General features: G+C 32.7%; 1 protein-coding gene across 1 annotated transcript in view; it reads left to right on the top strand.

Annotated features, from left to right (window-relative positions):
* Positions 1-16,799, top strand: part of LOC118193682 (uncharacterized) — a 57,068-nt gene that overhangs the window by 26,606 nt on the left and 13,663 nt on the right. The window contains exon 2 of the mRNA XM_035364808.2: positions 7,972-10,781. Coding sequence (XP_035220699.1) covers positions 7,972-10,781 — 2,810 coding nt within the window. The remainder of the gene's footprint in view (positions 1-7,971; positions 10,782-16,799) is intronic.

Raw genomic sequence — 16,799 nt, 5'->3', positions numbered from 1 at the left:
CATGTTCAAATTAAAATCATGACTAGCCAAATCTATCGGGACGTCATTCTGGAACAACATGTACGTTTGTTTCGGGGCGCCATGGGCGCACAATTTGTGTTTATGGATTACAACGTCCGTCCTCACCGTGCAAACATCGTAAGCGAATGCCTTCAATCGGAAGATATCACCCGTATGGACTGGCCAGCATTCTCACTGGACTTAAATCCAGTAGAGCACGTGTGGGATATGCTTGGCCGACGAGTTGCAGCCCGTCAACCTCCTCCTAAATGTCTACCGGAACTTCGGAGAGCATTGCTTTCTGAGTGGTGTAATATCCCCCAAGATCAGATCGATAATTTGATACTCAGCATGCCTAGGCTTTGTACGGACTGTATTGCATCGTCTGGGAGACATACAATGTATTACAATCATACCAACCATGTAATATTGGTTTTTAGTAAATAGGTTTCTTTTGTAATTTGCTCCAGGGAGAAAAAATTGCTAATTTTTTAATAATATCAAACATATAGAATCTTTTTTTGCTCTTTACCTTTTTTTTAATAAATAAGCTTTACAAATAAGTCAAATTTGTTTTGCTTTTAACTCTTCCTTTGCCTGATTTTGCATTATCCTTAATTTATGGACATGAGTGTAGTTTCGTGGTTAATTTAGTTTCGCATTGCTGGAAATAAATTGCAAGAAAAAATACAAAGAAAGCTATATTATTACTGGTATATACATATATAAGAAAATTTATGAGGAAAGAAAGGAATTATACTGCCGCAATAAAGAGTTAAGATTTACAAAGGAACATTTATAAAGATGAACTTTATAAATGGCAATAGAACAATACTGGGAATTTTTGTTTGATGTTTCTTAACTGTATTTTTGTTTTAATCTTTTGTATTAATCTCTGAACTATATTTTTATTTGTCTATATTAGGTGTGCTGCGTTAACCAAAAGGCCGATTATTATCGGCCAGGAGGGTTTCTGCACGCTCGTATATTACATTACAATACTTTATCTGAAAAGACAAAGCAAAGTTCTTCAGATCTAAATCTTTTTATTATTACATATTGTTTTCAAAACTCTTTTAACTCTTTATCCTTTGCTCACGAGCTCACAAAAAAAAAAAAAAAAAAAAAAAAAAAAAAAAAAAAAAAAACACCCACCAAATAACAATGCAGTATTAAAAATAATATATACATCTTGTAATGCCAGGAGGGTTTCTGCACGCTCGTATATTACATTAAAATACTTTATCTGAAAAGGCAAAGCAAAGTTCTGCAAATATAAATCTTTTTATTATTACATATTGTTTTCAAAACTCTTTTAACTCTTTATCCTTTGCTCACGAGCTCACAAAAAAAAAAAAAAAAAAAAAAAAAAAATAACAATGCAGTATGAAAAATAATATATACATCTTGTAATTATAAATAAATAAAATAGTAAATACGTCTTTAATATATTAAAACCACGCAGTGTAAATTATAATAAATTACAACTTCGCATTTGCAAAAGAATTTGTTTAGTATCATAATTAACAAATATACTTGTTCTTCGCACAGAGAAAAAATGAGAACTATTTCCATGCGAAACATATAATATGAATAAAAGACATATAAGTATCAGAGACAAAAAAGCTATTTCTAGAAGCTTACAATATGGATATATATATAAGACATAAAATATGAAAGGACCCTAATTATTTTAATTTAGCAATGTTTCTTTTAATTCCTCATTTTAATTTGGCTGTGTCCTCTTCGTGTCTTAGCACTACTTCATATGAATCTAGAGTGAGACATCTAAAATTAATCCACATTGCGCCATTATGTAAGAGTAGCAGTCTAAAATATTTTATATCCAATATCCAACCTTACATTTTAAATTAGAACTTCAGTTTCCAAAAGAAAATACCATCTATTAGTAAAAAAGGGAATTAATAACATCTAAATGATGAAAAACGAAAATTTTAAAAAAGTGTAAGAAGTATAATTATATAAAAAAAAAACTTTAAAAACCTCATTTTAATACAAAATAAATTTTTAAGTGATGGCATACATTTATGTATTATTTTCACTCTTTTCTCATTTTATCATGTAGAGTCATTAAGTTATTTTGAAACATGAGACATGAAAAATGAGCAATACCCTCGCCGGGACTCGAACCCTAAACCTCTCAAATATTAGCCGAGTGTGCTAACTTTACATCACGAGACAAGTAGATAGAAGGGAGAAAATACTTTATATACTGCTCCTTTCAAAAGGCGACTGGGGATTACGGAACTCAATCGCCAAATCCTGGTGGCGAAGAATCATTATAATCATTCACCACCTTTTAGGTCGGGCGCCACTGTAGAGTCATTACGTTATTTTGAAACAGGAGACATGAAAAATGAGCAATGCCCTCGCCGGGACTCGAAGCCTGAGCCTCTCGAATACGCGCCGTGTGTGCTACCGTTACATCACGAGGCATGCAGAAAAGAGGGAGAAAATACCTTATAATCATTTCAATATTCAGTTTTCTTAGTAAGACGGCTAACATTTTTTTAACTTTTTATTATTAATTTTTATGTGTTAACAGTTAAATATCAGTTCTTAGCACTTACGCTACACAAAATTCAATTCAACAGCAAAATCATAAAATATATAAAAACAGCATGTCTTTAGAATTCGCGGCAGAGTGTTAGAGGTTGCCATACGTATTTTTATATTCGCTTTATTATTTCCTTAAGAAATAGCCTCCTAAAATAGTTATGATAAAAAATAAAAATTATATAATGATTTTAATGAATCCAACTAGTGTAGTTTCACAAAATATTGAATATTTCTAATTAGACATCTCATGATTTTAATATGTGTATATTTAAATAAATCACATTAAAAGCAGAAAAAATATTCTTAAGAACTGTGCTTATTATTTTTTAATCATTTATTTTATTACTCAGCAAATTTCCAGATTAAATTTGAATGTATCTTAAGCTTTATCGAATGGCAACGCTCTGTCGCGTGGAAGATTAAAAGTATTTTTTTATTTCCGGTTCGGCAATACATTGCTTCCACAGAGTACAGTTTGTTAAGTTGAAAGATAAATATCTTACATTTTTCCGAATGGCAACAGTCTCGCGCAACAGAGATAAAAATGTTTTATTCTGCGCAGTGTTACCACTGCTGGCTTTCAAATAGTTGAGTTTGTTAATCAAAAATTCATTAAAATATGAAATAAATAATAAAACAAGTTAAAAGCTACAATTTCTATCTAATCTTTCACAAATACGTCTAATTGATATAGTTTTACACGTCTGTAATTCTCGAGTATAATATAAACGTCATATATTACGTATGCACAAAATAGTACGGTTGGTTTTATCTAGCGAAACACCTTCAAAAATGCAGGTTTGCCTTATATGATTAGCAGTTTTACATCCAGCCCTATACGGTAAAAGAAATCTGCATATCTTTTTATTGAATTTAAAAACCATTCTTTTTATTTCATAAATAGGAAAAGTATAATAATCAAAGATCTACATTTCATTACTTCAAGACTGAGAAAAAAACCAACTTTCGATGCCCTCAGCAAACATCATCATTTTAAACTACTGACCTATATCCGCTGCAAAAGAAAATTCTGTTGTGCGCAATTACAGCAAAATTTTGCAGTCTACGCAATCTAAGTAAAACATGTCACATTATCTCTTAAACTGTCAAATGTAAATTCCTTTTCTATTCAAGAAATGTTTTCACAATTATATTCCGGAGATGCTTTACTGCACTTCCCAATCAAGACAGTGGAAATGGGAGATTTAGCACAGTGAGCTATTATGGTTGAAAACTTAATAAATATGACATATATTATTATGACAGTTTATATTATTTGACATAGCATATATTTTAGTTGTTAACGTATGGAAAGTCGTATCGTCTTAAGGGCATAATCATTTGCTCAACATAGTATCAACTTGTGTTAAATTGTTAGGAACTGATGTCCGTTACTACAATCAAAGATCATATGAGGCCTTTCGAATTAAGATTTAAACACTTAATATGGGGCACTACAGTTGACATGTGTTAAAAAATTAATGGAACTAACTGGATAACCAGGGGGTTTTATTCGTGCCGTGACTATGATAAAAGACGCTATCGAAGACTGAACGAAACTACAGCTTATTTGGCCCTTAATAGCAGGATTCTTAAATCTACACTTGTTATAACGCTCTTTATAGTCACCGTTCCATTACAACGACCGGTATTTAAAGTCGCCAACTAATGAGGGCATGTTAAATTCATTTTCATTACATCAACCACATTATAGGGCCATTTTTCTTTAGTACGTGATAGGTCGATAAAACGAACATCAGCTGAAATGAAATATTTTCAAATATCAATATTTTTGAAGAAGTTGTGGGCTACTCTGAAAATAACATGTAAAATAAACTCTAGCATGATAATTTCATATAAATAAGAGTTCTTTGTAAATCGAGGTTTTGTAAGATTTTAGTTTGCAATTATCAGTATATAAAATTTGATAAACATCTTTTATGGACGGAATCTCCTGTTTAAGACACATTATGTATTTATTTTCTATTTCTCATTTACCTAAGCTGAAAAAAATTACATTCAAATGATTGGTTGGAAAAATATTTAACTGTGAAAAATGAAGATAAATACAGGATTAGAAGATGCATACAACATTGTATAAAATTACGTCTTTCTTTTGCACAAAGCAAATTTACAAGTTTGCTCACCATGCATCGTTATTTCTGACCTCAGCTAAACTTACAGGTGGAAGGGGAGTCATTATCAAGTTAAAGCATATGTTGGATGGATAGTATCACTATAATCTTTATTCAGAGAAGTTAAGTTTTTATTCAGACAGTTTATAAGACAATGATTGCCAACTAGGGGAACTAGAGGCCTGCGAACTGCATGCAACCCGTGAGGTCTTTTCCTGCAGCCTGCGACTAAATTAGCATGACCGAATGCCCGTCTAACGATAATTCACTCCTACTGTTACATTCTGTACCAGAAAGCACTTCATAAGCATGTCTCGTGCTTACAAACCAGCCAACCACTTGTGGCGACGTAGCTTAAACTAACAGTCAAATGTAAAATTTAAATTTAAGTAAGCTAGTAGCGAAAGGCTATAGCTATGATATGAAGTCAATTTAATGCGAAGTTGACTCAAATCTAACCTGCTTAGATATTCAGATATCGGCTATTATAATGCAAGGCCGAAGACTACAAATCCTGTCTCTGAGCTAGCAGCAACCTAGTAACGTGGCCTCGAAAGGCAGAATATACTCTGAGTTAAACTGCGGAAACCTTCCTTAAAATAGTAATAGTGTAAATGTAGATCTTTCGTTAAGATTCTATGCATTGTTGCTGGACACATGTTCATTTCTTGAGCACGACGGCGACATGATTTTCCCGGACTCACAGTGACAGAATCAAGCACAACAGCAACATTTGCCTCACTCCGGCCACTTCGAGGGCGTCCCGGGCGCATATTTCACAAGTGCACATCAGCGTAGCCACCGAGGGAAGGGTTTCGAAAATGGACCAATGAGCTTCTATTGCTCTTCTGTCGCTAAATCTTCGTGCATGTGAGCGTATGTTGTTTACGTTTTAATTTGCATTTGTTTCACAGTTATAAATGTATGGCGTAATAGTAGAAAATCTCGTTGTGCTTTCGTTTTATAAGTTTAATTAATCGCTGACATTTCACTTTTGCGAATTTTATCACGCATTAATATTCATCATCAAGAAATTCATCATCACATCAAGAAAACGACTCAAGCTGAAATTAGCCTCGAATATTATGCATTTACTAACATCTATGGATTAAGAAAATTCAAGTATATAGTTTTTTTTTTTTTTTTTTTTTTTTTTTATTGAGCTGAAAAGGACTGGAAGCGTTACAATGAATCTAGTGTTTTGTTATTTTAGAGCTTGCATTCTTTTGATTTTTAAAGTGTAAAATTCAGAATACATATTGTGTACAACCTGATTATAGCCACTGTTAACATTAAAAGTTATATATGAATAAATTGAATATATTCGTTGTGACTAAGATAAATTCATTCTGTTTAATGAGTATTTCTTGTGTAGACAGTACAATTAATAACGAGCACTTATTAAATGTGAAATTTAACACTCTAAATGTATACGAATGCAAATTAGTAAAGTTCACTTTGAATGCAATTCTGCATTGGCTATTATTATAGACCAACTTTTTCATATAGACTGCAATAAAAAGTGATGACTTCTATTTACATATGTAACTGGTGTAAATACTTTTCTCATGCGCATAGTTTCTCATGCGCATAGATTGCATTTGGGTTCAGATGTTTATCACATATTCTTTCTTCATCTTATTTTACCACTTATTAAGTAATATTTCACATCGATATTTTTGCGAAGTATCCAACATGTGTTTGTATTTATTTCAACCAGGTACTGAAATCTTCATAATTTCCTATACTTGATCTAACTTCGCAATGAAAAGTTTCAGAAGCAATCGACGATGCTTTAATTATTTTGTACAGAAAATTGCGTGTCAAGATATTTTCAACCATCTTGCTTAAATCTTAAAGCGAAAGTCATGTGACATGACAGAAATATTACTGGATGCCCTTTGGTTCATTCTAGAAGCCAATCCCTCGGTGGCTGCACAGGTATGCACTTGTGAAATATGAGTCCCGGGTTTTTTATGTCTACTGTTGAACCGTTTTTTTTTTTTTTTTTTTTTTTTTTTTTCAAATTTTTTGATTAACCTACGAACAGTGGATTCATTTGGTGCCTTGTTGTGTCTCATAATCGTACGGAGTTTTCGAGCGGTTTCCGCGAAACTTTCACCATTTTTGTAGTGAGTTTTCACAATCAACATTCGCTCTTCCGTACTGTATGTTTTCATGAATATAGACCACAAACATTAACCTGGAAAACAAAAGCACAATATCACAGCACAACCTTAATGATCAGTGATAAAAAAACATGCAACAACAACAAATAAAAATAATGGGCTTTTCAAATCCAGCGTTCTTTTTGAGACACCTTTATTACCTTTTTCTACCTCTTTTACATTCTGGTCATAAAACAGAAATGAGAATTTACAGTAAAGATCCAAAACATAAAATAACTGATTAATAAAAAATAATAGTAATAACCCTACAAACTTTCCCGTAAAGTGGTGGTAATACGTTGTAACAAATGTTTATTGGCAAAGCAACTGCGTGAAGAAATAACATTACTACATATCTAATTTTTTATTTACGTCAGGATTTTCTCTTTGCTGCAGTCTCCAAGTTATTGAAACTTTGCCTTGATATACCAAATATAACTCATTTTATTCTTGTTGTTGTTGTCTTATCCATGAATTCCATGGAAGAATGGTTGCCAGAGCATCAAGAAGGTTGGACTTCTACTTCCATCCCAGTTTTGAGGGAAAGCACCCCGTGGAGTGGTCCAAAGGTCTCCCACCCTTCTCCCCTTCCAGCAAACCACAAGAGAATACTTTCGGCTAGCCATATATTTAGAGTGCCCCCATGCCGCAAAGACACTATACATTTACAAACATCCATGCCTTCTCCGGAATTCGAAACTCGGCCCTTTGGTACCGCAGTAGGCTCCCGTAACTACTATAGCGTCTGGGCGGCAAATACTATAGCGTATTTGCTTGCCTTTATAATTAGTGTCTTATCGTTTATAAAACCCTTTTGTACAATATTCAGCAAATATATAATTCTATTATATAATCAAATATATTTCACAGCATCATCAGCTTTATTATTTTGCTCTCAAAGAAAAGGTCAACCACCACAAGCCTAGATATATGTATTGTCAGAAATTTATAACTGAATCTAGTACTGAATATAATTAAATATTGATTATAAAATTATTAATTATTTATTGTTAATGGCATTTATTGCAAAGTTTTCTAAGCAAACTTATGTTAAAATAAATTCCATTTTTCTTGTTTCTCCTTCTCAGGTTTCTCTTCTTTTCTTCTGTTTGGCAATGACAGAAGTCTTTTCTCAAAATATGGAAACTTCTGAAAATGTCAGAGGCAAGGAAAATGCTAAAATCTCAAATTTAAACACTTCAAAAAATCAGTCTGCTTTAAATGACTCTGCCAGTAGTTCTGAGAGCTTGGACGCATCCCCCTCCGAAAATGTAAGATTCGCTTCAACGAGTCTTAGAAATAATCAAGCTAAAAACAAATCAAAAACTTCAGAATTTTTCCTCAAAAATAAGAGACCAACAAATACAGTAAAAGATTCCCAGGAAAACCAACAAATAAAAGCGCAATCGACAGTGCAATATGCGACTTCCACCAATAACTGGAGGCCTCCAGGATTGCGACAGAATTATCGAGAAGCTAATGTCTATCAAGGACTCCGTAGCAATGACAAATCCTCAGTGCAGCAATTTTCAGAAGAAGAAAAAGATTTACATCCACGACTTATCGAAATCTGGGGATCTTCTCCCGATTCCAAAACAAAACAAATCGTCAAAGAAAGCCAACAATCAGTCCCTGCGATTCCTACAGTTATAACAGAGTCTCGATCTTTTATCACAAATCCTCAAATTTCATCCACTCATCTGAACTATTCACCAGCTTCATATGAAATGTCAGAAAGACCAACAGATGTTTACAATGGGAATTATTCTCCAGTTAGCGGCAGTGCAGAGAGATATAGCTCACAGGGAGAACCCCATCCTCCACATCATGTTCATACAGAAACAACACACGATTATGGTCGATTTTTAGCAGAAGACTACAGGTCAAAAATCGAAAAAGAAGCCGAAGAGCTAATAAAACGGCAGAAAGGTCATAACAGTACAAATAGTGCGAAATCTGGTCCAAATAGACAACATGAAGGGTATAGTCATCCTAAACAGGGTGTAAGTTCTTACTACAATACAGGTGGTACTAATGATGATAGATACTCCAATAATTACAACAGAAATCCCCATCACTATGAAGTAACATCGACAGAAGTTCCATATCATACTCCACGGCCTGGTCCCCATTCACTTCCCGTTACAGCCCCATACTCAATGAGGCCACCTACTGTTTCACCCGAAAACGTGTATTCTCCATATTCTCAAGCTCCACAAGGAACTAACACTCCTTACCGAAATTTGCCTCAAAAATATTCGAATGTTCCAGAACAGCTTAGCAGTCCGCACCAAAATTTGCCCTCACAATATTTGAATGCTCCACGACAGCCTAGTAGTTCCCACGGAAATTTGCCTTCACAGTATTCTAGTGGTCCTACGCAAACCAGTGTAACCCACCAGAATACGTCTCCTCATTACTCCGATGGTCCTCGAGAAACTTATTCTTCAGAAGAAGATCTTCCAAATACTGTTAAAAAAGTTAATCCAAATTCTTTACGTAATATAAAACCATACTCTGTAAAACCTATAGGAATGGGACATAATGATTTCTTGACATCTTATAAAAAAGTCATAGCTTTATACAGATCCTTGGGATTTTTTGATGCACCGAGCATTGATAACATGCAAAGATTTATACAAACTCATGCTTTTGATGATACTATTTACGCTGTAACATCACCATCATCCATAGAAACCCAGCAGTACACATCAAAAGAGATGGAAACAGATTCATACGGCCGTGCGAATCAAAACAATCAACAATACCCCCAATCTCATAGAGAAAATCCTTTGACGGCTGAACGCACTTTAGTACCAGCACATAATGCTTACAGTGGGCATCCTGTACATCCACCTGCTCATCAATTGCAACATCAGCAACATGCGCAAGCACTAAATGCTTTAAATGGTCAAACTCAGAATAATAGCCCACATACATCTAATAATGGTCATATACTTCGACATCCACAGTCAGCGTACAATAATCCAAATGTTCAGCAAAATGTGCATTCTGAAGAGCAGTTCATTCCAAGAAATTTCGATGGGGCTAAATTAAATTCAGGTCAGCGTAATGCACATTACCAACAGCAAGATCTTCCTCAAGGAACGTTAAGACAAGCAGGAATAAGAACTCCTAATCCAGAGCTTCATTTAAATTATGATTACCCAGAACAAAAATCCCCAGTTAATAATGAAAATAGGGAAAATAATTTTAATCAGGAGCCACACAGACAGTACGTAACATCCAATTATGAAGGCAAAGTTCATAATTATTCACCAGATACAAGGAGCAACAGATTTCAAGGAAATCCGCATTTACGGGAAACTATAGGCCACGTAAAACCTGAAGTATATTCTCATTTACGAGACATGAATAACCAGCAAAACTGGAATCAAGAGAGAAACTACCATCAATCACAATATCCCTTGGCTCCCATACGACCGTTAGAACCCGTTTTCAATTCAGAAATAAGGAAACATCATTATACAAATCAAAATGCATATCCCATTACTAGTGATACAGCATCCGTTAACAATCGTGGAATGCAAGGATGGGAAGGCAGGCCAGTTTCAGAAAATCAATACCATGGCCGACCACCAAAAGATTATCTACATAGCAAAACTCTAGAAAATGACAGTCAAAGTGGAAAATCTATAGGAGCACTAGATGCATCAAATAGACACAATGATGATAGTTTAACGCAGCCAGAGCAAAGGTTAAAGAGTATGAGTAAATCGAAAGGTGGGAGATCCAAGTCAACTGGAAGACGATCTAATCGAAAATCTTCAAAGAAACAAAAACAGAACAGGAGATCTGCCGATGAGCATATGAAAGCCCAAGCAGCTACTTATCACTGGGGGCTGGAAAAACATAAGGACACAGATGGATTTTTTCAGTAAGTACAATTTCTCATTTCTTGAAATCATACATGATTTATGAAAATCATACACAATCAATTCGAATATATGAATATATGAATTCACAAGAAATCCCATTTAAAATTAAGGCATGTAAGATTGACTTTTCATATCGCCTCCCCCTTCTCCGAAATAAGACTGGTACTGACACCTCAATTTCTCGCGGTTAAATCTCTGATAGGCGCACATGAATCCTGTTTCAGCAAGTAGTTAAACACGGTTAAAAAAAGGTTAACCACTGAGATGGACAAAATGAAGTCAAAGGATTGCAGAATTTATGTATTTTTGCAAAACAGTGAAAAACATGATTAAAATATATTTATTGAAATACGTTTTCATAGATTTTAGAATTAAAAAAAAATGCAGGAGAGCCCACACAATTTTTCAAAACATTTCAGCGACTGAGTGGGCAAGCCGATGTTAGTGCATATACGAATTAAACGAAAAATACATTAATGACAGGTATTATCTCTTGTACTCTGTCCGGTCGCAAAATATCTAAGCGAACATTTATCATAATTATCAGATTTCAAGTAAATTGTAGTTATATTTTCTGAAATGTTAATTCACACTAGTTATAAGTTATTAGCTTAAAATTTTAGACCGTTTATTAATTTAAAACAAAAATTTGCTTAGTTACAGACCTCCTTTCCAATTCCATTTCAAGTTATAATGCATGTAAATTTTTAGTCGTGAATTCGTAAACTAGTACTACTTCTAAAAATTCTATTTAGATTAATAGTTGCGTAGTTAAATTATTCCAATTAACGATTTCTTCGGTAAATAATTTTATTTAATATCTTCACTAATGCTTGTGACATACTTTCTTGAATACTGTTATCAAACTGTGCAAATGTAAATTTTCTCTGAAAGTATATTTTTCTCATGAAACCCAACACAATGATATTAGTTCTTGTAACAAAAGACCGAACGATAAGCTTCCTGGAGCTCATTATAAAACAGAAGGAAAAGATACTTTTTGTAACAGAAAGGAACAAAAGAAAAGAAGCATGGAAAAAGTTTTTAATGTGAAAGGAAAGAAAACAATTAAAAGCATACAATTATTTCCGTGAGTAGCGTTTCACTTTTCGTTATACCAAATAAAACATTCGATACTAAAATTTGACTTCACTGTCCTATTAAAAAAACAAAGCTAATTGAATTTCCCTTATTTTTTTTCAGTTCAAAAGGTAGTTACTTTCTTTTTAAAGAAAAGATTTGTCGTGAAACTCTTTTTTCTCTGCATTTCTTAATTGTTAATTAAATTATATAGATCTTAATTTAGTTTTGTAAAAAATAAGCTTCTCAACTGTGGAAGAGCTTTTATTTTCTTTAAGAACACTGAACGTTACAGTTAATGGTTATTGTTCTCTCTCTAGTTCACAGCGGCTCAAAATAGAACGATACATGCATATTTTGACGAAAGCATACGCAGATTTTGACGAAACGCAAAGAACAGAAGCAGATTTTAACGGAAATATTATTTATTTATCATAAAACCATTTCATAACAATTACTATTGTTGATGCTCCGTAAATAATTGTAGGTACTTCGAAATGGAAACAGAGCTCTAGTTAGAAACAATGTCTAGGGAAAAAAATTATTACAGAAAACATTATGCTCATGGCCATCTATTTTGCTTAAAGATTAATAATATGCATGAACACTGCCGAGAAATAAGATTATAAATGTTTTACAGTTTTTAAAATGATTTTCATACAATTATTATTATTTTTAGGAACAAATAATTGCATTCCAAGAAATCTGTAATCATTGCTTTAACAGAGTACAGTGGACTTCCTTTTAGCCGATCTAAATGGGACCGAGGTTTAGCCGGTTAAGCGAAATTCCAGTTAAAAAGGAGAGTTGAAAAAAAATAATTTAACTGATGAAAATGCACTCTTTTATAGTTAAAGTAAGCATTTATTAAATGTGTCAATTTATTACAAAAGTTTTACACAACATTAGTAAGAATGTTTAAAAAATTCAGTCAGTCTTTCTTTCTGCTGAAGGCTGAAAATTCGGCTACTCGCTGCATAATTTAGCCATCTTTTAAAAAGCATCATATCAATGGAGGAAGCCGGTGCCTGTTGTTTCACATAGTATAAAGCCATTTCTAATGCTTTTGCTCCATCTGTATGTACTATGACGGAGGTCATACTGTCATCGATGTTTGAATGTTCAGTCATCGTAAACCACATCATCGATAGCTTCGACGACCCTTTTATTTTTAAATTAAGAAGAGTGCGTAATATCGTCAATGCACAAAGTTTAAACTTTATTTATATTTTATTTCGTATTTAAAATACATAAGTACAGAATTTTTAATTATTTGTAATTTTTTGACTTATTTTTATACTTAAATTAATTACGACCAGTTAAATCGGAGATACGGTTAAATGGAAACCTGTTAAGAAGGAGTAATTATTTATACAATAACATTTTTCCTAACTTCCAAGGCATAATCTTCATTCTTTTCTTTATTAAACAATCATACTGAATTAACTGGGTATCTTCGTGGAAACTTGCTAAAACTTGCAATATTTTGTTATATTTACTTTGTAGTAGGCTGTAAATCAGACAGAAAATATAATTCAAAGTTCCACTGCGACCACTTAGTACAGCTAAATTCGTGTAAACTCAAAGATTAACTCAAAGATGTTTTGCTTTTTCGTACCAAAAATAATCAAGAGTTGCATGCCTTCAGAAATTCTCATTGATTCTATGCATAAACATCACCAACCGAAAATATTAAAAAAAAAAAGGGCGCGCTGGCGTGAGAGGACTTTCAATCTGAAAATTTTAAATTAAAGTCTGACAAGAAGATTTTATAATAAAATAAATAATAATAATACCTATAGTGGTTTGTAGATAAAAATAAGATTTACTATTAAACGTAATTCAAAATCAAAAATTTTTTACAAAATTTTAATGTTACCATTAAGTATTAATCTTGATGCAGGATATACATAAGTAAAGTTAGAAATTTTGCAATCAACATATTATATGATATTATAAACCCATTTTATTTATCGTATTAATGGTATAAAATAACACATCTAGCAAAATGTTATTTAAAAGCTCAGGAAAAAAAGTTATTTTTTAATTCATTGACTTCATACTTCTATGACATAATCTTAGAGAGGCGTGCACTTTCACAGAACAGAAGACAAGTGAAAAATCTAATGTCTTGTCGATTGGCAAAAATTTCTGATTTTAATTTGCCTTGAACGAAAACAGCTAAGTGAAAACAATAATACTTAATCACACGCTTACTTGTGCAAGATTTAATTAAAACTTAACCCAAATAAACAGACACAACCCAAACATTGATTTTTCAGCAGCCAAGTAAATTTGCAAGCTGTGACGGTAATTGGCTAGATCTACATTATTAACCTTAACTTTGGGAGAGTACTGAAATGAAGGAAAAGGGAATAAAAGAAAACTAATAAAATCTAGTTAAAGCTGGTTATTCAAAAACCTTCAACTCTAAGGCATGTAATAACTGCAACAATTTAAATATAAAAATAATTATAATCTGCGACAGCAGACAAACAAGCAAACAAAAATTCTGAAATCATGTTTTATAAATGATTTATCTTCCTAGGAATGTAGATTTTAAATTATTAATTTCTTACCCCGTTGATTTGAATGATATTATTATTATTATTAGAAACAAGGGAACTTGCAATCTTATAATTTAGAATTTAGAATCTATAAGATCATACACCCCTCCTCCTTTGAACTTGCTGTGTCATTATTATCTGCCGTTTCATATTGTACATGCTGTTCGAGCGTTAGTATTTCACTAATGGCCGGAGACAAAGAATTTGATATTATCATATTTGGAGCAACAGGTTATACTGGTCGCTATGTTATTGAAGAATTAGCTAATAGTCTTCGATCAAATAACGATGTGAAATGGGCAATTGCCGGTAGAAATGTTGAAAAATTAAAAGAATCATTTGGGCGGTAGTGGGTGGCGTACCCGGCCGGAGTCAGGAGTGATCCGGTTTTAAAAAGGGACAAAAGCTGGAACGGGTTCTCTGTGAGACTGGAATACTCCTATTACTGCTGGATTTCTTTTGCGTGAGATAGAGACATCCTTTGAAGCGTGTTGGAGATATCGATTGCTGGATTTTAGGCGAAGTATTAGAGCATTAGCGAGATAGAGATTCCCGTGAAACTGTCCTGTTTCCACCCATGTGGCATACTGTGATACTGCCCTGTACGGGTACGTTTCTGTTTTAGAAGCGTTTTTGATTGTGATATCTAATTTTTATGGCATTTTTTATGATTATTTTATGGCCATTTGAGTATGTAAGAAACTTTGAGTAAAATTTATGTAAAACCATTTTATATGTGGCAAAATTTTTCTTTTGTCCTTATTGTAAGGCAAATATATTGGCATATTTAATTAATGTGTTTGTATTTCTTTTGAAGCGTTGTTTGCCTTATTCTGTACTGGCTCAAGGCATATATAATTGATTGTGATAATGTTATTTATGTAAAGTGGATAAATCTGTAATGAAAATTTGAAGCGTTTGTTGCCAAATCTGTACTGGCAAATAGCATTTAACTTTATTGAGATTTGAAATCCACGGATTGAACCACGGATTGCTGGTAGCCGTCGTTTTGGTTTTTCTTTGAGGGAGACCTATACATGATCATTTGGTCTTTAATAAGACTAGGCGGATCGGTCTCTCCTCGTATTTCACCCCTCCTCCTTTTTTTAAACCTGATTACATACTCTTAATGCAGTTTCTAAGATGAATGTAGTCTGGATAAATCTTTATCATAAATAAACGCATCCTAAATTTCGAAAGATATTATTTTATCAGAGCCGTGCCTATATACGTTTTCACCTGAGGCAAAGTGGTAAATGCGCTCCCCTATGACTTGTACTTTTTTTTTCAGGAGGGCGGGAAGGAAAAAGAATATATTTGTATATATATTACGCGATTACATCGGAGAATAACCTTTTTTTGCAAGGATCCTTCAATCTTTACTTTAATAATTTTTTAAGCTTTATATTTGGCTTGTACTTTGAATCAATTTGACCTTTAATAAGCATATGCTTAGTTATTTTTCTTAATTTGCACTTTGATTCAGTACTGAGCCGTTCTCTTCCTGATCTGATTTTTTATAATTGTTCTTTTATATAAAGGCGAAGAAATATAATCGCTTCTATTAATTACTGTTAATTAAACGGAGATTAATTTATTCCCCTTGTTAAGTCAATTAATTTCCGTTTAATGGCAATAATTAATTATATTATTTTTCTTAAGCAATTTTTCGTCTTTAACAGTTTAGCATACTTTCATTAATTTAATTATTAACGTTTTTTAACGTTTAACCAAATTCTTAAATTTACTTTTTTTAATACTTTTTTAATATCTTTTTATTCTAGCCTTGTGCTTTAAATATTCTTACCTCACTAGTATTAAAGATTACGATCATTAAAGTTAGTAATGCCAACACATGAATCTTTAAATTATTTTAAACACTTTTAGAAGTGGAAGTACGTGTCTATGACCAACGGTTACGATAATAAAGGCAGGTAAGGACTTTCGTAGACACTTTTAAATTTTAAACAGTTCATTGCGATCATTTGTATCTCTCTTTTCACGTTTCAGTCTTTTCGAAACTGTATTTTTAAAAAATTTCTTTAGTAAAATTTAAGTAACAGTTTCTTTTAAAATATGTTTTTATATCGATAACCTTAGAATCAAGGAACAAAACCAGATTTTTTTTTAAATATGTTATTTATGTGAAAATCAATTAGTACATTAGAACTAGCCAGAACATTTTGCCTTAAACCTTTATAAACTATTCAAAATTTTAAATCTCCTTTTTATTTCGTAGAAACTAAAAAGTTCATTTTATTGTTTCGTTATAAATAACACACACAAAAAAAGCAAAGTTATATCTTACCTTGCATATTAAGTTTCAGTCCACAAAGAATCAAACAAACTAATGCGCCTATTCATTTAATC

The sequence above is a fragment of the Stegodyphus dumicola genome, chromosome 6 (genome assembly GCF_044657685.1).
Source record: "Stegodyphus dumicola isolate Sdum_Otavi_A_Nest chromosome 6, ASM4465768v1".
Lineage (NCBI taxonomy): Eukaryota > Metazoa > Arthropoda > Arachnida > Araneae > Eresidae > Stegodyphus > Stegodyphus dumicola.
This window is presented reverse-complemented; position numbering and strand designations above follow the sequence as displayed.